This window comes from Vespa mandarinia, chromosome 2 (genome assembly GCF_050613455.1).
Source record: "Vespa mandarinia isolate Hongniang chromosome 2, ASM5061345v1, whole genome shotgun sequence".
Taxonomy (NCBI): domain Eukaryota; kingdom Metazoa; phylum Arthropoda; class Insecta; order Hymenoptera; family Vespidae; genus Vespa; species Vespa mandarinia.
The window spans coordinates 11,275,067-11,300,370 of NC_140811.1; the positions used below are offsets into that span (position 1 = coordinate 11,275,067).

General features: G+C 35.9%; 3 protein-coding genes across 4 annotated transcripts in view; all 3 read right to left on the bottom strand.

Annotated features, from left to right (window-relative positions):
* The window catches only part of LOC118445485 (uncharacterized), a 114,070-nt gene that overhangs the window by 69,178 nt on the left and 19,588 nt on the right, over window positions 1–25,304 (bottom strand). The window lies entirely within an intron of this gene.
* Window positions 7,524–17,890, bottom strand: LOC118445526 (uncharacterized). 2 transcript variants are annotated; one of them, XM_085664674.1, is made up of 3 exons: window positions 17,655–17,890; window positions 7,981–8,088; window positions 7,524–7,769 (listed from the first exon to the last, which is right to left on the bottom strand). In XM_085664674.1, exons 1-3 carry the CDS (start codon window positions 17,695–17,697, stop codon window positions 7,657–7,659), a joined length of 264 nt encoding a protein of 87 aa, XP_085520800.1. In that variant the 5' UTR covers window positions 17,698–17,890; the 3' UTR covers window positions 7,524–7,656. The 2 variants fall into 2 exon arrangements, with proteins under 2 accessions (XP_085520800.1, XP_035731050.1); XM_035875157.2 differs by having other exon boundaries at window positions 7,981–8,127.
* Window positions 14,584–17,660, bottom strand: LOC146873214 (uncharacterized). Its single transcript, XM_085664705.1, has 2 exons — window positions 14,840–17,660; window positions 14,584–14,764 (listed from the first exon to the last, which is right to left on the bottom strand). Exons 1-2 carry the CDS (start codon window positions 15,181–15,183, stop codon window positions 14,584–14,586), a joined length of 525 nt encoding a protein of 174 aa, XP_085520831.1. The 5' UTR covers window positions 15,184–17,660.

Genomic DNA, 25,304 nt, shown 5'->3' on the forward strand with positions numbered 1-25,304 from the left:
TTTTAGGATATTGAAACGATCTTCGTAATCTATTTAAAATAGAGCATTGATATATCGATCAACGCAAGTACGTCGAGACTGCTAGATCGATTTGCATACCGCGTCGATCCATAAGGAGGAAAGATCGAGGATGCGATGTTAATTAAATTGAGCCATCTGGGAGGCTCTCTTCAATTACGAACTTTGCGGATAGCTCCGGCTTACAACGACCTGGATGAAGTAGAGAAATTATAAAAAGAAGGAAAGTTGTGGCCTAGATTTTTAGCATCATCCGCCACACTCGAATTATACTGATATGAGTACAGCTATTTAAAATGAGACTTTACATGAAATATATTATATATATACATATACATATATATATACATATATATATATATATACATATATGTACATACTTGCGTATGGTAGGTATGAGTTTCTGATTATTGGGAAAACGTCGAGAGAAAAATTGTCGATCGTTAACCGCCCACTTCGCCATTCTACGACGTAATGCGAGATGTATCGGATAATGTCTATCCATCTGTCTATGAAAATGTCCTGGTTCGTGTTTCGATATAGAAGTAGGATAAAAAATGTATGGGGAAAAATGGACAAATCACGACGAGAAGTTATTGATTCTCTGAAATCGATTGTACGCCATCAGTTTTGTGTGAGCTTTACGCGAAATCGTTTTGTCCGTGGATATTAATTACTTTCACCATTCCTGTGGTGTATTTAACAGAAAGAGAGAGAGAGAAAGAGAGAGAGAAAGAGAGAGAGGAAGAGAGAGAGACATCGATTGTGAGTACCTTCGCGAAAGTATTCTATCGTAAATAAAGAACATGATCGCTGTAATTAAAATCAATAACTTTCAATTTTTATTAATATACATATAAATATTCGTTGAATTTTATTTGTTATAAATCGAGAAAAATGTGTTTCTCATTATCGATGGAAAATCCATCTTTTTCGTTGACGTCTATAATGGATCAGCGATGGTCTCAAGATCCTTGGTATCCAATTTATGCACCAACGATGAGTGCATAAACCTGAAAGGAAAGGTTAAGTAGAATACTTCCTTAGAGATATATCCTACAAGATCGTACAAAGTCTCCGGCTTCTTTATGGCTTTCTGCAGTAGTACCTTGGGAATTAAACTAGTGATACTAGGATAGAAACGTGCACTAAGAAAAACGTTATGTAGAACTCTTCACGTTCACATTGTATAAAATTTATTCTCTGGGCCTTTCTACATTGATTAAAAATATATCTAAGTATGTAAATACAAATATGAGAATTCAAGAATTTGTACTAAGTCTATAATCGATTAATAAATTAAATGTTAGATCGTTTAATGAAGTAACTGAAAACGATTGAGATTTATGTAAGTGACGATACGAGGCGTCTAAGAAACTCTGGTCGATCGTGGTATTTTGAAAGGGCTATTAATTATACATTCGATTCTCTCCTCGGCTCTTTCCTGGTTCACTCGATATATATATATATATATATATATATATATATATATAGAGAGAGAGAGAGAGAGAGAGAGAGAGAGAGATACATAGATACATAGACAGATATAGAGAGAGCAAGTGAGAAAGAAAGAGAGAGAGAAAGAGAGAGAGAGAGAAAGGGAGAGAAAACAGAGACTCTTTCTTTTTTTCTCACTCTATAGACGGAGTCCGCGTGCAACTTCGATGATTAACAATCTGGTAATATAGCGTATAATAAAAAGGGAGGAAGGTCAGGGGAGGATTCTTATTACGTCGTATTGCGCGTTTACGATGCAGAAAATACAATGCAAGCATCGCTCTATAGAAAGGAGAAGCTACTTTTCCATGTAACATTCATGAGAGGAGTTTAATATTTAGTTTGGTTTCGCAGAAAACTCGGAAGCGCTTGATTAGGCAATGCCATCGAAACGACGGTTAAACGATCCAAGCGATACCTTTTGCCACGTAAAATCGTACCATCACCATCGTCACCATCACTACTACCACTATAGTTATTTTCGACGCCTGTTGTCTGCTCCGCGAGTATGACGCTTTCGTTGAAATTAAGTGAGCCTGGTGGTTTAGCCGAAATGCTACTCTTGGAAAAGAAGTAAAAAAAGAAATAAGACAAAACAATACTCCCCCTCCTCATTATCTTTTATCGCGTACTTACATCGTAAAATAAGATAGAAGGAAGACTGCGAGAAAAGAGAATAAAGGAGTAAAAGAGATTCTAGAGTCTTTCTTTGCTATACAATTTTCTCGAAGGGAGCTCCTTTGTGCCAGCGATCGACCGTGAATGACATTAACACGGAATTTCAGGAGACTCTAGCAAGCTTCTCTCTCCTTTCCTCTCTCTTTTTCTTTCTCTCTTTACCTCCTCCATCATTGCAACTTTGTCTACGCGACAGCAATTTCAGTGTTCAGTGTTGAATCGACCAAAGGTATTCCTAGTCCTTTATATCCTTTTAAAAAGATTTTCTACGCTTTAATGAAAACAACTTTACAGAGACACTAGTACTAATCCATCTTTTTGAACTCGTTTTCCTTTCTGCAGTCATAGAGACGTCTCTCTATTTCTTTCTTCTTTTTCTTCTCTCTTTTCTCCTTTTCTTCGTCTTCTTCTTCTTTCCTTCTTCATACCTACTTACCAATTGGTATAACGAAACGAAGGCAGCTTCTGCCCGTTGCTCTTATCCCCGATCGAGCTTTTATACGGACTCGTTTGAAGTCGTTTCGTCTATCTCTCAAGTGCCATTCCATACAAAGCTGTGCTGTCGTTAATAAAAACGTTTATAACGTTAGCCCCATTTACCATTCTATTTCAACCTTTAGAATTCTCCTTTTTTTTCGAATGATCGGATGATTTATTACGAGTACCGATTTTATATTTTCAGGACAAGAGGTAACGGCTTGAAGTCGATTATGATTCTTCTATTTCCATTGTTATAAAGTTCCATTGTTATAAATTTTCTGTATAATAATTAATCGATGATGTATCAAATTATCATCGGACAATAAAGTTATCGATAAGATCGAATTCGTATTATACAAATTAATATAATTAATCTACGATCTTCAAATTTTCCTCGAAAAAAAATTCTTTATCATTATTTTTTTTAAGATGCCTGTCATTGCAGAAATGAGAGAGGTAATATTCTTTCTACGTATATCTATATGTTGGAAAGGAAGCTCGCTTTCAGAAGTGATTCATGAATGGGAAAATCTGCCGACGAACGTCCATGCTTTGTGGATAAACCGTGTCTCGTATAGCGAACACGATACAGGACGAAGTGGGTGGTAGTAATTTGTAGAAGGGAACCGTTTTGGTCGAAGGAAGACGTACGATATCGAGCTTTCATGGCTGCATGACTCTGATACATCCTATTGGAGTAACGGAGAGGAAGAGAGAGAGAGAGAGAGAGAGAGAGAGAGAGAAAGAGAGAGAGACGGACAGACAGACAGATAGACAGACAGAGAAAGAGTTAGATGACAACGAACGTGTTAGAGTTATAAATATTTTAGTCGTTCGATCCTTCGAGTATCGTATTTTAGTTTATTGTGAAAATAGAAACAAAGACAGAAAAGCGATTTAAAATCGGATCTTTTCTCGGAAGAGTCTCTTGTAGAATGACCTTATTTCGAAGTAGTACCCTTTTAATATACCTATTTTAAAGCGTGTAGTATGAGCTTTGGCGAATCAACTCCAGTTGCGTTTATAGTGGGATCTCCAATAGCGGGAGATTCAAAGGTCATAAAGTAGGAAGCACAAGGTATTTGAAAGGATATGAGAGAGTTGCTGGTAGTACTACCTCGCACGTTGGTCCATCTAATTCAGGATAAATTTCGCGAGATACCAGTTGGCCCAGGGCAGCAGATACGTTATCGCTCGTGGCCTCCCTTCGTGGACTCGCTAGTGTGAGTAACATTAGCAGGAGATACTGCACGTCGCCGTAGCAGCAACAGCACCGAGAGGTTACATTATTCCGTGTGCTAAGCAAAGACGAGCTTGGTACCATCGTGAGAGTGAAACAGAAGGAGAGGGAGAGGATCGAGGATCTGGCTCGGTTGTCACAAGCCGCGCCGAGTGATCTATGGCTCTAATTAATGGCAATCTCTGGAGGGTCCTAGCTTTCCACGTGGATTTCAATTATCTCGCATCGGTCTGCTCGGACCGTCCAGTAAACCGATTAAAGTTTTTGCGATAGGGTTGTGAAAGCGTAGTCCACTCCCTTCTATCTGTCCTTCTGCTTCCGGCACATTCCATGCCTTTCTCTCTTTTCCATTCCCTTTCACCTTCTATATCTACCTTATCGACCTATTTCTATCTCTTTCTACGTCGAGGACAAATAAATCGATTTTCCTTCCTTTCGTCAGCCCACCTTCTTCCGCCCACTTCGTGCTTGCAATTTGCCTCATTTATAGGAGTAATACCGATCGAATAATAATTGTCCCATCCTTCCGAGTCCTCGATGGCGTAAACACTGTGCGATAATTCGAACGGATGTACGTATGCAACATAGGTGCATGAGTATATACAGCTTGGGTATATCTCCTAAATGAGATATGTAAATGTTGGCAAATAGAATCTAAGACAAATTTCAAAGTTTATCCTTTATTCTTTATTATAATATAAACAATTTTAAATATAAACTCGAATGATTCTAAGATAAATATTTCACTCTTTATTTCATCGTAAGTATTATTGCGAAATTCAGGATGGTATAGAAAGAAAGGGTAATTAAAAATTATTTTTAGATCTTTTTGTTTTCTTTTTTTGCATCTATATCCGTTAGTCTTACAGTGAAAAAGAGACAGAAGAAAAACTCGATAGTCGGTAGTCGGCAGTTTGAGCGGATTAGCGCGAGCACTCATGTTTTAGCTTGAATTCAAGCTGATCCCTTGTTCGAATTATAGTCTTATACAATCTTACCCTTCAGATCGATGATCTTTTTTTTTTAAATTCACGTTTGTCTACATACGCTCTTAAATGTCTAAAAGATCCTTTATTTCCCAAAAATACACTTTCTCTTAAATGATTTTTTTGCAAAGATTACATGATTTAAATTAATCTTTATAAGAACAAGGAGTGAAATTGCCGTCTAGTCTCCTTCAAATTCCAATTCGATTTTATTAATTTGGTTCTGTTTCACTTGGATACGTTCAAAGCTTTGACCATCGAGTCGTTCGCGAGAATTCGGTAAAAGCGTTTTCATTATCAGTGATCCTAATTTCGAGGGAACACGTTAACTCGGTTAGCCATTATCAGTAATACTATTCGTGAGGAATATAATTTCCCGAGACGACAGTATTGGGGAGAGTCTCGAGGCGCCTCATAACAATAATCGTGAGTAGATGCGTGCGACGTGTAAACTCGTCGATCGAGCACTCGGGAAATTTCCATTGATCAGTCTCTCTCTCTCTCTCTCTCTCTCTCTCTCTCTCTTTCTCTCTCTCTCTCTCTCTCTATCTCTATATCTATCTATCTATCTATCTATCTATCTATCTATCTCTCTCTCTTAAACATTTCACTTGCCTTACCTGATTATAAATGCATATATTGTGATATATGCGAATCGAAATTTACATGAAATACATAACAAAAAAAATATTCGAGTTCAATTACAAAGTTTCAATATTTGGTATACGTAATACGATCCGGTATGCGTAATGGCAACTATTCACTTACTTCGTTTATTAGTATAATGCTGGATATAATAGCGAAAAATTGATATTTTTCGTTATCGTCGAAAATAATTTTTTGATTTTTTACATTCTAATTTCGAATGTTAATATACATTGTTGCTAAAGGGACTTTGGAACTATATCAAATTATACGTGATTCTTAGAGTTTCTTAATAATTTAAAGATGCATGACTGATATGAATCGATTGATAGATATATTGCGAAAACATTCATTTCTCCTTTGGTTTATCATTATTATTCATTCCTTTCACACGCGAACGCATTGAATACGATGTTCGACGATCGGGACGTCGAATTGTTTGATCGTTGTATAATTTCCTGAAACGATGGGTTTTCGAGAGACGGTACCAATGTCTCTCTTACCTCTTCTCCGTAGTAATAACAGCGAGTGTGAATATTCAAGTCGTGGCATCGATCAAGTTCCCAGAGAACTATCGCTAATCAATGCGATGTATAGGTCTTGTTTTAACATTTAATAGTACTTTTTAAATCGTTATAGACAATCTCTTGTAGAAAAGAGAAAAAGCAATTTTCAAGCAAGCGTAAAATTTGACCCGAATTTCGCCATTGCAACGAAACAAATTGTTCGAATAATAACGTTGAAATAGAAATTTTGATGATCGCAAAATTATTATATTTTAAAACAGCTATATCTTTTCGATATATAATATTCAATGAAATTTTCAATTGATCGAATTTTGTTTTGTATAATATCAATGTAGAACGGTTCAGTTATTGATAGCTTGAAATTATAATCGGTGGATAATTTGACACGACAACGGTGTGTTTATGATAGATTCCTGAACGTGTCGTAATAACGATAGCAAGTGGACGCGCACGCGTTGCATCACCGATCGAGTACCTCCAACAGCCCATCATCAATCATGCAACCAGGCGATGTTTCGTAAAAGTACGGACAGGGCAGACAGTACACGCATATGTGTGTTGGTTTATATATACCAACGACCTTCGCCATTTCGAATTCTCTTTTCGTATGTAGATGTATAAATATATGTATATGTATAACATGAAAGTATGTACATATAGATAGCATATAGGAGGCTTATTTTGATCGAGAACGTTGATCGTTATCGATTATTATTACACACTCGTTTAACGCGTTTTGATGCAACCAATTTTTCTCTTTCATCGTGAATATCACGATGTGCTCATAAGGTTTTATTCATCCCTTCTATTGTGTAGATCAAAAACAAAAAAAAACTTGTGAAAAATAAAAGGAAAAAAATGAATGATTGGATTACTATCCTTACGTAGCAATATTTCGAGGAAGTTTTTATTTTGAGCGAATAATTATCTCTCACTTTTGTCGCGTTTCGATTCGAGGAGATCTTGAACGGGGTTGATAAATTGCTCGTGGAGAGTAGAGGAGTGTGAAATCCCTCGTAGCACTCTCTCAAGCGACCTTGCCAGCAAAGATACGTATCTACATACTTAGGTCCTATAAGAGGGGAATGAAACTTACTAGTCATTTGCACTTCTGCTGTTAGCAACCGGGAATAGAACGATCGTAGACGCTTATCGATAGATTCGTATGGAAGTAATTTAACTCGGTTGGTTTGCTTGCTGTGAAAGCTTTTTAGTAATCTATAAAGAATGAAGTCAATAATAAATTTAAATAAAATTAAAAATAAATCGAATAAAGGAACATTCAGTGTCTCCAAATATTTTATTGTCAAAAATCTTTACGAAAATTTACAGAACATTCAGAGAAACTTTTTCATTTGCTCGAAAACGAACATTCACATTGACGGCGAAAAGTAACGAGAAAAGAATAAGGAAGAAAAAGGAGAAAAGAACGAAAGGAGAGGAAAAGATAGATATATGGATATTGAAGAAGCTCTTCGTGGCTTTTCCATTGCCGTCGACCTTGGCACGAGACTCCAACAGGCTTTGCTACGGAGGCAACCTCCACAGTATCCGCAATGTTCCAGACGCGAGCGGAAGGGGAACGTTAAAACACCTCGATCGAATCCGGCGAGCCGGCAGGCATGGGAGTCTTTTTCAATTCAAAGGGTAAATCGCGTCGGGAGAGGTCCGCGGAATGAAGCGTCGAGATCTGGAGCACTGAGAGTGAGAGAGAAAGAGAAAAGAGAATAAAAAAGAGAAAAATAAAGAGACAGAAAGAGAGAGAGAGAGAGAGGGAGAGAGAGAGAATGGTAGGGAGAATAAAAATAGAAAGCCAAAAATAGCGCGTTGATGCGATGCAGCTGCCGTTCTGTTGCGCCAATTTTTTTTTCTCTCTCTCTCTTTCTCTCTTTTTCTCTCGCACACTTACCAATGCCTATATGCTGGCTACACGAACAATTTTTCTTCCTGTATGTTTCCCGCCCGTTTTGTTTGATCCTATTCCCTTTTTCTCTCTTCCCACCATCTCCAGTTCCACCTGTCGGTTTCGCAAAATCGCTTTTTCGAATAGTCGCATCTATAAAACCAAAAACATGTTGCTTCGTGTCTCTCACCTACCCGTGGAGGGCTGTGTAAAGGGTGGTTGGGTAAGGGAGAGACAGAAACGTAGGTTTGCACGGTCGTTTTGATCGCACCAATTGTGTAAATTCCTGACCATTGTTTCGCGATGCTTTGTATTGTTGTGCGTTCGTCACCCCTCAACGATAGTACCACCCTCGTCAATTTGTCTTTCTATCTCTTCTTCTATTTCGATTTTGTAGTATATTTTGTTGTGATTGTCGAACTACGACAAGTGTCGTCGTGGGAAGGGAGCGAGAGGGATGAAGTGTCTCGTAGAACGAGGAGGAGGGTTGTCTTGTTGGAAGGAAAGCGAAGGGAAGAAGAGAGGACGAAAGATGGCTAGGAAGTGACATTCAGGACAATTTCGCGGTCGAATAATCGCGCTTTCGGTATCCCTTGTTACCAAGTGGAAATCCGGCGACTCTCGCCTCGTCTATTCCTCCTATTTCATCCCTTCTCTCTTCCCATTCTTCTCATGCTTCTACTTTCGCGAATACTGTAACTCTCCGGAACCACCTTCGCACCATTAAAGGATGAATTAGCATGTATCCGTTGGAAGACACAATAGTTCGCTTGCAAGATACCATCGATCTTTACGTCGTGTATGTCTATGTAGGTCTTTGTGTATGTGTATATGTATACGTGAAATACAAAACATACTAGTGATCTTTATTTTCGTTCGAGATAAGTTAGAATTTAATGAAAGTTGTTTAAATTATCCAGAATAACTATGCTTTTTTTAATATTATCTTATTCCCTGAATAGAATGTATGTAAATAATAAATAGACATCTTGAAACAGACGTTATGTGGTTCCGATCAAATTTTGAATATCCATGTTTCCTAATTGATGTGACATCATTTGTCTAGAATCAAGTCAAAAATGAATCTCACAATCAGATTAACAAGTAATAATATAGACATGTGTCAATTGGACATAATCTAATTTCAATATGTCTATTTGAGCATGCTGAAAATAAATTTGGATATTTTAAACTTATCTTCTCTCCTTTCGTTAGAGAAATAAACTCGTCTTGAAGGTTAAATAATTTCGAAAGCACCGCAGGTATATATCAGTACCACCTAAACCGGATATTAACTTGTAGCGAATCGAAAAGGAAGTCAGAGGAGCGATCGTGCGAAGAAAATACGAGGAGAATTCGTAGACAGCTTTCTTTCTTTTCTTCTCGCAAGCTTTCGCTCTCTCGAATCGAAGAAAAATCCTCTTTAGAGAGATTACAAGTCACGTTTTCTGATGTAATAAAAGTTCATAGAAAATTTTCTTTTCATGATACCAGTATCGCGACAAAATGTCCGATAAAATGTAGAAATAATCGTAGAAAAATCTCTTTCATATATGATTTAGCTCTTAACTTTGCTCCCTATCATTCTCATCATCATATATGTCGGATATCTCATTGGCATAAAGTAACGAGAGATTATGTGGTTCCTATCAAATTTGCGCAGTGATCTCTCGTTCTCTCGTAAAGGACAATTTTCTTTGAAACCGTAAAAGCAGAGGAGCTGTCCAGATGGTCCTGACCATGTGCACGGATTAATCTTTCGTCTTACTATCCTTCTCTCGCCATCTGTCTGTTCTTTTCTCTTCCCTTCGTTGTCCTTACCTAAGTAAATTTATCTAAGCGGTCAAGAATATTCTCTAGAGAGCAACTTATGAGAGCAAGTACCGACAAACGAGACTAATGAAATTAATTGATCTTTCATAGCCATCTGTGTTTTTTCCATTCTTTTTCGAGTTCACCTTTTCGATCTTATATTTTTCTTATTAAAATTCTCGACGATCTCGTCAACATCGTATTTGTTCAAAGTATAATATTATCTCGGGGGACTCTTTAACTACAAATGTTATAAAAAATAAGTTGAGAATAACGAAAGTCTTAGCTATTCGTCTCTCTCTCTCTCTCTCTTTCTCTCTTTTTTTGTTTTTCTGACTTTCTTTCCAAGCGATATTTTTGTTTCATGTTGCTCACGCCTTGTAATTTTTGTTTATTTCTTTCTTATTACTACTCTCACACAGATTGGGTAACGATCGAAATTCCATAATTTACAGAGCGTCCCTTTTCGTTCTCGCCCCTTCTCGATTCGGATCGTTGCAGAAGCAAATAGTCTGAACACCGAACGTAGAAGGCACGTAGTCGCTATAAATACGATATAAACAGGTAGGAGAGGGTGGAACGCGTAATCATTAGAAACCCGTTCAATTTTCTGCAGTATTCTGTGAAAAAGGGAGGGTAAACTCAATTTTCGCTTTTGCTCTTGGCAAACCGACGACCGAGAATGCCGAAAAGAGAAAAGTCGAGGTAATAATCTAAATTCGGTTGGAGTTAACGAAAACTAGACGGGACCAGGAATGGGCGAGGAAAGAATAGGTGGGAAACTTCGAAAAGGAACTTGGAAATTACGACCCTTTTTCCGTTCGGGATAGCTACCAAAAAGTACGAGAACGACACTAGTATTTGAAACAGTATAATAAATATCGTTAATTAACAAATATCGTAACCCACCCCTTTCTCTCCTAACACGATGAGAATAGATAGAATTAGGGTGAGTTCTTGGGAATAAAGTGGCAATTAAATTTAACTGAAATCATCCCGGGATTCGTGGCATTAGCCTTAGAATGTTAAACCCGCTCGAAATTTATGGACCGGGAGTTACCTTTACGAGTTCGCCGTGTTTCCACCTCGAATGTCGAGGCCATACGAGTTCTCTGACCTTATATACCACCTACCAGAATGACATAGAAATTTTGGAAATCCGCCTTGAATTGACCACCTCTTTTTAATGTGAAACTTGAACTTAACTACTTCGAGTTTACGTATCACTCGCATTATGTTCGTCGAAGGATTATTTATCGTAATTGCTCATTTATGGGTGTTACTCGTTGATATATTAACTTTTCCAACAATTTTATAATATTAAAATATCGTTACAAATACGTTAACATGTTGTTGAAGACATTGAAAAATCCAAGTTTAACGTAATCTGAAGTAGGATATCTCTGAGATCGTTTTCTATTCTTTATTGTATTGCGTATCGCATATATGTCGTATCATGTCTTCTTTATATTTATGTATTTCATATGTACGGAGATGTAAGCAACGCGCGCCGAGAATGGATACAGGTGCCGATGTTGCTGCATTGAACGCTCTATGGAATTGAATTTTCATATTGGCGAAGACGAAAGAAAGTGACGGGAGAGAGAGAGAGAGAGAGAGAGAGAGAGAGAGAGAGAGAGAGAGAGAGAGAGAAAGAGAAAGAAAGAGAGAGAAGAGAACGTAAGAAAGAAGATTTGACATTCGTGGATATGCTAGAAACGAATCATCTTCAACATCTTCAATTTTCTCGATCGTTTTTCTCAACGTGTATAAATAGAATATCGTGTGCCATTTAATCCTTCATATTATCCTTATCGCGTTCGCAATATCTAAATCTTCAGAACGTTAATAGTCCCACGTTTTTTCCCTATTTATCGAGTAAGATTTATTACGTCTTTTTTCTTTTCCAAAAAGTACAAAAATAGACTTAATTTATTTTATAGTCTAGTAAATCGTAGTCTTCGTTACCATCTCATACGATCGATAACCTAAGCTGGTATAATTCATAATCAATTCCACGTAAATCCATTTACAAACACTTACAAGAAGTTACTAGCGACACGCTTACATGTATTCGCGCTTACTTGTTAGCCAAGGGATTAACATCGCCGTTCCCTTTTGCCCTCTCCTCCAGGGAAATTGAGTTCGACAACGTTAGGCGAGATATACGACGACCTTCTTTCGCCTGTAAATTGTTGACAGTTTTTTATATAGAATCTCATAAAATAGGAAAGCAATACTGTGATGGAAATAAATTTCTACTGAAAATTCTACATAAAAAGTTTACCTTATATTTTTAAGAAATTTGATATGCAGATGACAGCTTCATTTATTAAATCTTGAGATTATCATCATGATTTTGAAATACTTCATTTTTCTTCTCCAGATGATTAATTCGAGTCTGACTAACGGTAATAATAGGAAGCGACGATAGCAGCATCGCGACACAAGGGACTGCTATAATGAGTGCCACGACCTCGACATGTAGGCCAAGCACTGACGCATACCTGCAACGTAGGTTATATTGCCTACAATTTTTAGAGTGCTACGGCTAGTGGGTACTCGTTAAAGTGCGAACGCTCAGGTAAAATCATTCTAATGCATATGTTTTAATTGTTCCCTCGAGAGATTTCCTTTAGTATTTATCTTGTAAAAATTGAAACATGTGGCTTGGTCAACTGAAAATTAAACTGTTAATATTTATAATCAAAAGCAAGCAGAAAACAGTTTTTTTTTTATTTTATAGAATTTTAAAATAAGTAACACGTCCGATAGCGAAGAAATTGCAATTTTCTTTGGTCTCAACCAATACCTTGGTAAAAATAAAATAAAATTCAAAAATCGAAGATTCTTAGATCAAAGGAGCTTTCACCAAAATTTCGTAAGAGTATGAAATCGAAACGTGAAGGAAAGATAGATAGATAGATAGATAGATAGATAGATAGGTAGATAGATAGATAGAGAGATAGATAGGTAAATAGGTAGATAGATAGATAGATAGATAGATAGATAGATAGATAAATGGATAGATGGATAAAGAGAGAAAGAAAGAGAAGAAAGATGAGTAGTAGATAAAAACGGAGTGTGTAGCATCCGTGCTGCATGTAAAGCAGACTTCCAGAATTTTTCTTCTCAAAGTGTGAAGTATGTCATACGAGATCGCTTTGAAAGTTTTCTGATTGTGAGAGGAACGTTCTAGCTATCGAATGAGAAACGAGTCTTCTTCCATCATTTCTTAAGAGCAACTTTTCTTTTTCTTCTCTCTAATAGAGGTGAATTTTACAACGATCGTATAACGAGAGTTTGAGTCATCGAGCAATTAAACGCGACCGTAAGTTAGACCGACAAGATTCCCTCTCACTCTTTTTACACAAAACTTGTGCAACTTTTGCTCGTTTCCACGGATTAGGATAGATGAATGATGCATATCGAGCCAGATTTTCTGGGACGACTCACGTTCGTTAAAGTGCGAACGCTTCAAAGACTTTCTTGAAAAGATGATCTGACATGAGTATGAGAGAAGGAGAGAGAGAGAGAGAGAAAATGAACCTTAGCGGAGAGTGCTTCATTGAAACTAAGACCTCTAGGGAAGATGAGGTTCGAGTTTACTTCCCAGTGAATTCAAAAGTATCGGCTGTTATCGAGTGAACGCCCTCGTCGCGTTATAACTTTCTTCTTTATCTTTTTCTTTTCTTTTGTCTACTTCTCCGTGGAAACGATAACGAACGCTCGTTAATATTCTACAATGCAATGTGTCCCCTAAAATGACAGAAATAAAGAGAGAATTTACGAACAATAGAAAATGAGACGTATCGCATTATTATATATTGTCGATGTGGTTACAGCGACCGATATTCGCTTGAAACGTTAATAGGAAGGATGGAAATCAATAGATTTCGATACCTCGTTAATTAATTGGGATGACGATTGTATAGAATTATCGTTTACTTAGAAGTATAAAATAATCAAACGATACGATAGGCATATTTCTTTTATGAGAATTAGAAAATTAAATATATTATATAATATTGTATATTATATTTTTAGACGTAGGAATTTTCGTCGAATTATATTTTTTGCGAAGCTTATTTTACATAGAGGAAAAGGAAGGATGAGAGAGAGAGAGAGAGAGAGAGAGAGAGAGAGAAATTAAATGAGAGCATATTGTTTCGAACTCCCAGCATTATTTTATTTTCACTTTTTCCGACTTGAAAAGTAAATTTTTCACATCGTCGCGGCCTTCGGGCAAGTCGATGTGTGACGCCTATTCTCTGACGTATTATTATTTCACTTTTTTATTTATCGCCGTTGTATGCAAAATAGGCAAAAGAAAAAATCCTCACACCGTTTTAGTATAAATTACGCGAACAATTATTAGTATTCGTGAAGCTCTCTTAAAGCGCTCTTTAGCTTGGAAAATTTTCGATAATCATATTCGAGCATTCGAATATTTGAATATTTGAATATTCCATTATGAGTGTTGCAACTAGGTAAGCTAGTAGACTTGTATGCTACTCCTGTTATTCTTGATCTACTTCTAAAATTTTCCCTTGGAATTTTGATTGTTCATGATCGGAGAAAAAGAAAATCATTTGTATTCCTTCTTTATTCACTTTAATTATTTGGAACGAGTTCTTTTTTTAACAAAAAATCAAATGTATTACGAGCAATTATTTCTAGGACAAATTGATCGTTTATAATAGATTAATACGTATTTATTTACAAACTCATTTTAAACATCTCCCAAAAAAAAAAAGATTTTTTCTAGAAAATCTAACGATATTGATTGATAGTATTCTAGTTATCTATGTTCCATATATTTGGTCCCGAAGTATTAAATTCTTCTATCACGATATGTACCTTTTTTGAAACATCTTGATAAAGTAATTCTTTATAGCATGGATCCATCATGTATTGAAGGTCGTACAATTCTGTCTCTATATCCGATAATGGAACATTCTCCTTATTCGAAATATCTCTATCAGCATAATTTCATGTTTAATTAATTGTTTTAATAATCAAGAGGAATGGTATATGAATCTCGATCAATTACTTGTGTTTCTGCCTCATTATCAGTGATGTCGGTGTTACATATGTATAATTACTTTCGTTCTTCTTTACTCCGTTTAAGATATTCCTGACTCCGACATCTTTTAAGAAAAAATTTGTTCTATGGAAGGGATTTTTTAATGTTATCGACTCTGTCATTTTGAAGTTTCGAAAGAGATTGAGATTTTTGATCTCTCCTATATTTCTCTTAAATATTTCGCTGCCTTGAATGATCTTTGAAGGTTGAAATTTTAAGATGGAGGTGGTGTAAGTATTAAAATTTTTCGAAATTTGTTCCATAATATATTTGGAAAATTGATTTGCTGGCAGTCTCAGTCGAGACAACATGTTTCCGTCCTTTCCAGAGTTTTGTTCTTTGTTAATAAAAACCCAAGAAATAGAAGTATTACCTCGACTGTCGCTGCCAAGCACCAGGAAAATAGCAAATTTTTCTTTCACATTCTATGATCACTTTAACCAAAGTATCCTTTAACCAAACTCGTAATACAGATTCGTAATATAGAAATTAAATGACATTTCGTGTATTTTTTTGTTTTTCTTTCTTCTAAGTCTCTCTTCTTTTGTTTTCTATCAAGAACAATAATCGATTATATTCGAAGAAGAGCAAACTTAAATGTACTTTTCATCGACGATGAAAATCGCAGACACTTTTTATACGTTTTCAGAAAAATACCTTATACATTTTTCTATTAATTTTTTCGTCGTAATTCTCAAAGCATAAGAAGATCAAAAGTTTTACAATTAATATTTGACATGACGAATTAAGAAATGATGAGGATCGATGAAATCTAAAAGCATTTATGCCTGTACCGAGTGCGTCAAAGCGACCTTGTGAATGGATCGATATATATGGCGTGGATAAAAAATATTGCAAACAAGTAATCGTATGTGTCTATATATCTACGTATAAACGCTTTACGTTTTGTGGCAAATAACGATGATATTTGATCCAAGAGTAAAATTGTAGCGGGTAACTTGAGCGTGGATGAGAGCCATCCGGTAAGCGGCGCGTGGTTTAGCCGCGGTAATGTCGACATTATGTTTCGCAATATGGAAGCAAGCTAAATGACGCGGAACCCGGGCATTGCCGGGACGATGCCAGAATCAATTCGAACGGTGTTTCATCTATTCTCTTTGTAACATAGGTAGGTATATGCGTTCTACGTAGAATATGTTCCACGTTTATCCGCATCGCAGAAAGTACGAACGATGTGCGGCCTGTGGCGGACAAAACGTTTCGTTTCTCTGCATCCAAAATAATTGCTTTGCAGCGCTTGATGAGGTACTTCTGTGGAAACGTTGGATCGCCGATTTGCCCGCGTTGCGATTTCGTGCATTGAATTTCAATCGGAAAGTCGAATTATCCCGACTCGATATTTCGTTATTTTATTGAGAACGAGCATGTGCGCCGTGTGTGATAGAAAATAGTTACTACTTTTGATAGTTAGCGCTATTTCAGCTTTTAATTCCTTACATAGGATGTCCTATATAAAATTCAACTACTAAATATTTCTTTTAGATTTAATACTAAAAAAGAAAAGAGAAAAAATTTATATTATACATATGAAACAAAATTATTTTGTTGGACAAATAATAATTTAAGATTTGTTATTGTCTGTATTCTGAAATTACCTTGAATGGAAATGTACGAGTTATAATTTTATGCATGTTTGATAAATCATAATAAATTAAATAATAAATGAAAAGAAAATATTTAAACGTTCGTTCGGTTTTAAATGAGATATTTTGTACTTCTTTTATTTTAATATTACCGAGGTACTTCTTAAATTTTCTTGACAATGATATGATGGAACCAAAGAGCCTGGACGATAAAGTGCGAAAATTAAATGGAAGAACGTAGATCCTTCAAACATTTGTCGAGGATTTATGGGGGAGCAGATTGTCCAGGATGCGAACGGGTTATTTTCTTTTGGACAACGGTTAGAAACAAAAGATTCCAGTCAAAGCGAATTTGTCGAATAATCGAGTGGCGCGGACAGTGACGAACGGCTTGCTTTTGCCTCTACAGCCCAGCTGTCCCTTTTTCTCTCTTAAGAAATAAAATGATCGCAATGTCCTTTCATCTTTCCACCGTAAAATTCCCATTTCCGAGAATCGCTTATGCGTAATATCTACTCTACTCCGTTCTGCATTCTCTTTTGTCTATGATATTCCGTTACAATTCTTTTGTATCGTTGACATTTTTTATATTTCACTGATTACTTTTTAATCCTTCTTTTAAAAATAACGAGAAACAGTTGGATTATTTATTGGTACAACCAAATTAATCAATATAGTGTCTTTCGCAAAAATATTCTGCGAATCAACGTATATTTTCTCGTCGTCGAATCGAATATTTTATTGCGACTAAAAACAATCTCAATGCTATCTAAAATATAATATGAAGAACGAAATATGAATACGCGTTTTTGTAATTTTGTTTAAAAAGTCGTTATTCTCAGTTTCATATCTCTCAGACGGTATCGAGCCTTTTCTCTTTTCTCTCTGAGTTCTCCCTCGGTGATGCGGATTTAATTAATCGATCAATTTACGAGCAGCACAGATAGAGACGACGATTACATCGAAAGCTTTTCCTCCCTCGTTGTTTATTCGAAGAGTCGATGCGCATAATGGAAACGCACGCTTCCCGATATTCGATTCGTCCCACGTATTCATCTCTCTCTCTCTCTCTTTCTCTCTCTCTTTCTCTTTCTCTTTTTTCTCTTTCTCACTGATTTTCTAATTGACGGGGAATTTCATTCCTAATGGAACGGAACACCTTTCTTGTTCGAGCTTACCGTCGTCATCACCATCACTGGTATACTCTGTATACCCTAGCATTCTCACAATTAATAGCACCGACTCGATTCACGTTTTTCCACAGACGACTCAGATTCCTGTTACTATCGCAGTAACGGCAACCGTTGGAGCCCCCTTTTGTATATCGCTGAAGGCAAAAGTCAAATAAATCAAGCGCGAAAAGCCAGCGAACGAGCGATCACGCGGAGAGGGGCACGACAATTAACGTGTCGAGTCTGCACGTGGCTTTGTTATGTTAAACAAATTGCACGCCGAGTTGCCTGGCTTGCGACAGCGACAGCCATAACAGAAAGAAAGAGAGAGAGAGAGAGAGAAAGAGAGAGAGAGAGAGAGAGAGAGAAAGAGAGAGAGAGAGAGAGAGAGAGAAAGAGGAAGAGAAAGAGACAGAAAGAGAGAGAGAATAAGAGGTAGAAAGTAGTGGTAGTGGGATGGTGGAAGAGAAAGGGGTAGATGTTTCTTCGACGAACAAAACAGTTTAAACGTAGACGGTCTCTTTTTCTCTCTCTCTCTCTTTCTTTCTTTCTTTATCTTCTTATTTTTATTTTTCATTTTCTTTTTCTTTTTCTTTCTTCTTCCTCTGAAAGCAAAATGTTAAGAGAGAAGTCGAGAGTGGAAGAAAGCATATTTCATTACGAGCGGGTCTGGAAGAAAATCTTGGCTCGAAATGATTCGCAGAAAATAGAGAGAGAATGATTTGGTTCGAAATAAGCAGGAGGCACGATTTGTCGGTGAGTTTGGCCGTTTTATATGATTTCGTGCCACCATGTACCTACGTTCCGTGCCATTCAGAGTCGAGAATTTCAAGTCAAGGAACAAGGAGAGGAAGGGAGGAAGGAGGGTGTAAATTGTTCCATCTTCTACGATGAAGCACTAAAACATTTAATACATATATGTACACCTGCATTACGTTCGTGTGATTTTTTTTAATTATTTTATTACAAAAACGAATTTATTTTAAGATTGGACAGTTTGCATTTGTATAAGTAATATCGTCCCAAATGATCTATTTTATTTCCCTCTAGACGGCCAAAAAATCTCGACTCATATGAGACGACTAATTTTGTTAGTTGTATTATACGAGAGTTCACGCTTCGTTGCTTTTTATTTCTCGCATTTATGCATGCTTTGTAGGCAACAACAACGGTCCGACGAAACGAATAAATCAAAAAGAGGAAAAGAGAGAGAGAGAGAGAGAGAGAGAGAGAGAGAGAGAAGGAGGGAGAGAGAGAGAAAAGGAAGGAGAGAAAGAATGTAGCGATTTTGCAATCGTTACATCGACTCGTATTAACGACGGCTCGGTATATATTTTCGTTTACCGTGTTTTTTACTTTTTTCTTTCCATCTCATCGTTACATGTTCGTTCGAACGCCATTGCAAAGTTAACTCACAGACCTATTTTCGCGCCATTTTCGTTCGCGAACGAGAAACAATGAGAAAGGAAATGGATATCCAATGTAAGTATTGAACGTGTGCTGGAGTGTGAGGGTAGTTACCCTCTTTTCTCCCTCTTTTCCTCTGTATATATATATATATATATATATATATATATATATATATATAACCTATATATTTATATATTTCTCTCTTTCTACCTCTATACTTTTTCTTTTTCTTTCTCTCTATATACTTTCCACGTTACTTTTTCGGTTACCGTTGCAGTTACCCACAACAACTAGATTATGTTAATAATTCGTTTAATTAATGAGTTATTGGTTGGAGCTTCTGGCGAGCAGAAGAGCGAAAGGTAATTAACGATCGAAAATTAACGTCGTTTATCGTCATTCAACAAGCACATATCGTACCACTCCCCACTCCATTTTCCGTAATAATTACCTCCAGCTGAATATCGGAGCGAATATTGTTCAATTGTGTGACGCTTCTCGGAATCATCTGTATCGTCTATGAAAGAATGACGTGAGGTTTCAATAAATTATCTATTCTGTTATTCGAACGACCAATCTCCCGTATTTTTCAGTAGGTGAATATAAAGTTTGCATTTTACATAAGTTCATAATCATGCGAATATTCGTTGATTGGATGGTAATAAATTATTTTCTTTTAAAAATGTACAGCTAGATGATGAGTAAAAAAAGCTTTGTTATCATTATTATTATTATTTGACGATACAATTTGAACATGATAATAAAAAACTAAACTTCTTTGTGTACCTGTATTCAAAGAAGTAACCGTTAAATTGGAAGCAAATGTACTTAAACCTCTTGACATCATTAATAGATTGATAACAAGTTACAGGAGATAAGAGGTCGGTGAATGATGTACTTGAGTAATATCAAAGAAGTGAATATATTTGATGAGCATGTAGTTTACATGATACATGCTATTTGATGTAACTTTACACGACTGTATATGATACTATACGATTTTATAACATAAATGCTTGCTCGACATTTTTTTAGAAATGATTCATTCACAAATAGTTTTAGTCTACTTTTCCTCACATACATATTACTACCATTACAATAATCATAATTATCATATAAAATGTAAAATATTATTTATTACTGTATATAAAAAGTTTAGTAGTACATATAAAAAATACGAGTTACACTTCAGTCAATAAACAGTTTTATGAAAACTAATTACTTTCAAGAATCGATTTGTCCTCTTCATGGCACTCGTATATGTATATTTACATCAGTATTAATATTTTAGTTGATCCAAAAAATAATAATATAAAATGTACCCGGATTGATTCACGCATGATACATTTTATTACTTATTCCATATAACATTTTTCAAGTTAATATTTAAACAGTTAAGTAATTTTTCAATGTTACACTTATTTTTCTTATTTTATATAATTAGAACGGCAAGTAATTAGAATGAAATATAAAAGATAGCGCTAAAATTTAAATTTTATACTATACGTTAAAAAAGAATGAGAATGAGTATGCGAGATCGGTCTTCCGGAGTTCTACGGTCGTCGAACTATTTTCCACGGTCCGGTGAATTGAGAACAAAGCGAAGTGACCTCTCTTGCTCGAACGCTTCGATCGGAATGGTAGGGGACGCGTTGGGTGCGTCTGGTCGTCGAGGAGGTGAGATAACGAGCTCCGAAGAACATTTCATTGAATTTTTCGGACCAAAGAGTACTCACATTCTTGAAAAAGTCGAATGCGTGAATTTCCCTTCTAATAATTTCTTTCACGAATTAACGTTACGAAAGCTTAATAAAACAACAGCGTGTCGCAATGCGGTGCTCTCATCCTTAAAATTGAAATTTGTATGATGTCCATGGCTAAACTAATTAGATTTTAAGCAAGAAAGTTATCGTGAACGTTAAAGCGAGGTATCGTCGTATTATTCGGCATGAAAATCCGACATGGCCCTCCTAATAGTGGCAAATAGCTTGGTAAGTGGGCCAACAATTACTGGATCTTTCTCTTTCAACCTAATTGCTTTTATTATTTTAAATAAAACCATTGCGAGCAAAACGTTTATTTATAGACGAAAACGTTTTGAAATGGGAAGTAATATAATCGATTCAAAGTTTATAGAAAAGTAACATTCTTTAAGAGAAAGACAAATAGATATGAAAAATAAAGAGATCGACGAATATTTCAGGCCAATCGATTTATAAAAATAAATAAAAAATAAATAAAGATAAAATAAGCAAAAATAAAAAGAGAGAAAGTTAGAGACAACAAAGATAAAAATTGAGATAGCAGATTATAACGAAGATATTTATTAATTTTTTGAAGGAATGCCAATAAATTATATCAATAAAAGTAAAAAAGAAAATGGAGGTAAGAGTTTCGAAAGGTTGCATATTCATATAATAGTCGGGCAACGATACTTGGCACACAAGAACATCGATAAACAGAGAAAGATGCTACATCGTCCAAAATTGTATTTTTCTGTATATATAAGAATGAAGAGAAGATAGCGAAAGTGGTTGCCTTCAATGACGATATCTTGTTATCCTTTTGCGGCTTATCTTCTTCGGCTGAAGTTGCAAGATGTTGCCCCGACCATTTTCTATGGCCACAAGAGAAGCTGTTTTATATGTTTACGACCTATTCGTGTTGCTTAATGGATCCTAAAACGTTCGAGTGCCTTTTATCGGGTCACGACGTGGTTGCGTCAAGGCGCACGTGCCTTTCCGTGATCGGCGCGTGCACCGAAATAGCGTGACTCCTTTTTCGCGTCTTCACCCAGGTTTCTCTCTTCGTTTCTTTTTCTTTCCTTGCTGCCATGAAAGCTATTGCGCACTTTGAGTTGGTGGTTCGCATTACCAATTTAAAATTGAGTTTCCAATTGTAAGCCGTGCGAAAGCAAAGTATGAAGATATGATGATCGTGGCTGGAAACTTGTAAAATATGATGCAAGTAGATGTTCTAAATGGAAAAAAAAACTGTAATTAAAAGAAAACATTCGACGATATCATCAATATTATTTTTTGGAGAATCGAAGCTCACCAATATTGCAACAGATCAATATCAACAGATAGATTTTCAATCTTTACTTAACAGTAACATGGCTTTTATTTTGGACAACTGAAAGATTATTTTTTGTTGGTGGTACGAAAATAAATATCATGTCCGTTAAACGTATCGCCCTTCTCCATCCTCAGTGGAGAAGGCCTGATCGAAACAGCTGTCATGGGACTGATAATCGTAAAACGTCGAACGTGACCTAGTTGATCGTAAGATAAACCATTATTATTACTGCTATATATATACATACACACACATACATATACATGTCTATACGATACACTGACAAAATGGACGACTGACTAATACTATTTCTCTACTTCTCCTTTCCTTTTTCGTTTATATGGACAGTACTGTTCCAACTAACGGCATCCTCTCGTCGAACAATTTGAATGGATATTTTATAGGACGATAAATCAGCAGATCGGAATCCAATTGTTTCGCAGAGCTTTTATTATAAAAAGAAATCTATTTTCAATTCGCCGTCGTATGCTCTTCCTTCTCCACTGTTTCTATCTCCTTCTATTCCTCTTATTTTTCCTCTTTTTTATACTCTTAGCTCTCGTAATTTTCAAGGTCGCGCACTCTTTCAAGTTTCCGGTTCGTATCGCTACTTCTTTCTCTTCCCTCTTTGCGTTAACGAGTTTCCTCGTGAAAACGATGCTCGAGGGTAAGAATCAGGAAAAGGGAAGAAAGAGAGAAAGAGAGAGAGGTAGTCTCGTCACGAAAGGCTTGACTACTCGTGTGTTCCTTCGAGGGAAACAAAAAGGGAGTGAGAGTCACTGGAACGGGGTCGTTCGATCTTAGCTAGCCAACCAGCAGGTTTTACGTTGCTTGATTTATTCAATCCCAATACATATATGTTTATATATATTTCTATATTGAATACTATACGTATGTATAAGTACGTGGGTATGAGTGTCTATGCATATGCGTTGACTATGAAGGCAACATTTTTTATGTGTTATAGTTTTACATAAAGTAAAATATTTACAAAATACTTTTCTCGTTGATTCATTGTCGAATATATTAAAATAAATAATATGAAATTACAAAGAAGTTTTTCTATATAATTGGGTTATATTCATCGTGAATAAGTATTTGTAGATCGTTTGAAAAGTAGAAAAGGACTAGTACTAATAGGATGGTACTCTTAATCCTATAAGCGAGGGAACGAATAATCATTACTTGGAGCTCGTAGCTGCACGAAAGTCACGTCAACCGACTACACGAACCAACCTTCTTCCTTCTTTTTCCTCGTGTGACTTTGTACCTATTTACTTAGATATATGTGTGTGGGTGTACATATATGTGTTACCCATTCTCTTTCTTTCTATTTGTCGGGATGTTTGCTCGTCCATAATGTCCGTCCTGTTCAAGTAGCTCCTGCAATTCTCCTTCCCTCTTCGTTGAATTTCGAAGCACTGATTCAAGATACACTTGAGGGAGGGAGACAGACCGAGAGAGAGAGAGAGAGAAGTAGAGAGAAAGAGAGAGAGAGAGAGAGAGAAAGAGCGTTTGTGACTTTCGAAGCATCTTTTCAAGGAGCCGATTGAGTATACAATGTGTTCCTCCGTATTTGACGTTCAACGAATGTCGAGCAAAAGTAAGCATCGAACTGATCATTCCACATTTAGAGCTTCATTTTTCCATTGTTTTTCCAATATTGTTCGTTTATATGTCGAGATTCTTTTAAAACACTGTATTTAAAGAAAATTTATAATCTTGTATTAATTACTCTTTTAGTTAATCGAATTGATTTATTTCGAAATGTTATTTTAATGAAAGATCAAAGAGAAAATAAAAATAGAAGAAAGATATATATATAAATTTCTTGTTTTTGTTGGAATAATTTTCCATTCCCATTATTTGTTTTTCTCATTCATTAAGAAAACTCTTTTAATTATCTTCGACGAAGAGAAAAAATATGCCTTTTCATGTAGCCCACGAAATTTTTGTATTCTCAACTAAGGAGAAGATAAAGATAGATAAAAGAAATGAGAGAAAAAACATTTTCTTGGCTGATAATATTAACCTGGTGCGTCCTTGTTCTTTTCATCACTATGTCAGAATATAAATTCTTAAAGAATCTTGTGGCTAATATTATGCGGAAGCAGGCACCGTGAGATGATAATGGTAGGTTCATAGTTTACCACTTTTGGCGTTATCGTCACGCTGTTGATATTCTTTATAGGATATTCCGAAAATAGTGAAGTACTTGAGCCACCATAGATTGTCGTCATAGTTTTTCGCCTCTAGCATAAGTCTACGACGCTTCTTAATCTGTTATTGATTATTTTCTCTCTCTCTCTCTCTCTCTCTCTCTCTCTCTGTCTCTTTCTCTCTACTTCTCTACATGATTCTCTGAAATAAAAATCATCTATTATCGATTCTTTGATGCATCTTTTTATTTTCTTCTGTCTAATTTTGATTAATATAAAATATGTATGTTTAAATAAAAATTCGAACTTATGTATGAACTATATGGATTATATAGAATAAATAAATGATGATAATGATAAGAGAGCGATATTGGATAATATGGTTAAATGAAAGTAAATTTTGCTTAAAAAATGATGAAAATGGTATGGTCTTTTCTAATAATGACGAGAGAGAGCTGGAGACAAAACTCGTAGTTAGTTTGTTCACCTCGCTACGCCTACTGTTCTCGAGAGTAGCGAAGGACGATAACTATGATCCTCCTCTGGCTTGAGTAACTTTCAACTTTCTTTAAAGTACAATTTAAGCGTTGAATTACAACAAATAACGAACCTTTAAAAAAATCAGCATTTAAATTGTATATTAAGTCCATGGAATGGGAGGGTGACAAGAAAGGAGTGAAATCATGATATTTCATGAATGTAATGGAGAAAAAATTCATCGAGCGATCGAATTTTGAAAAGGTCTCGATCGTTTCGTTATTAAATTTTCAGAAAGAAATAAATCGAATAAATAGATCGAATGTGAATAATAAATGTGAAGTATTCAGGTTAAATAGTTATTTGTAACATGAGATTTATGTAGAATATTTGTTAGTGTTGACTATTCTTGATTTCCTCTCAAAATTCATATCTAAAAAGCCCTTTTGTTGAGATTACAAAATAGATTTTCCAGCCACAACTAATGTTTGGTTAATCAGCAAATTTGTAAATCGCGTGCTGAAAATCTCCT

Excerpts from the sequence above, each read along its gene's own strand:
- LOC146873214 (XM_085664705.1), bottom strand. The coding sequence starts at position 15,183 with ATGTTGTCTCGACTGAGACTGCCAGCAAATCAATTTTCCAAATATATT. Across the intron at positions 14,765-14,839 it reads ATAATGAGGCAGAAACACAA|AGATATTTCGAATAAGGAGA; the intron begins GTAATTGATCGA and ends TTATGCTGATAG.
- LOC118445526 (XM_035875157.2), bottom strand. The coding sequence starts at position 17,697 with ATGCTAGGGTATACAGAGTATACCAGTGATGGTGATGACGACG. Across the intron at positions 8,128-17,654 it reads CAGTGATGGTGATGACGACG|ATGCGACTATTCGAAAAAGC; the intron begins GTAAGCTCGAAC and ends TTGGTTTTATAG. Across the intron at positions 7,770-7,980 it reads TAGCCAGCATATAGGCATTG|TGCTCCAGATCTCGACGCTT; the intron begins GTAAGTGTGCGA and ends TCTCACTCTCAG.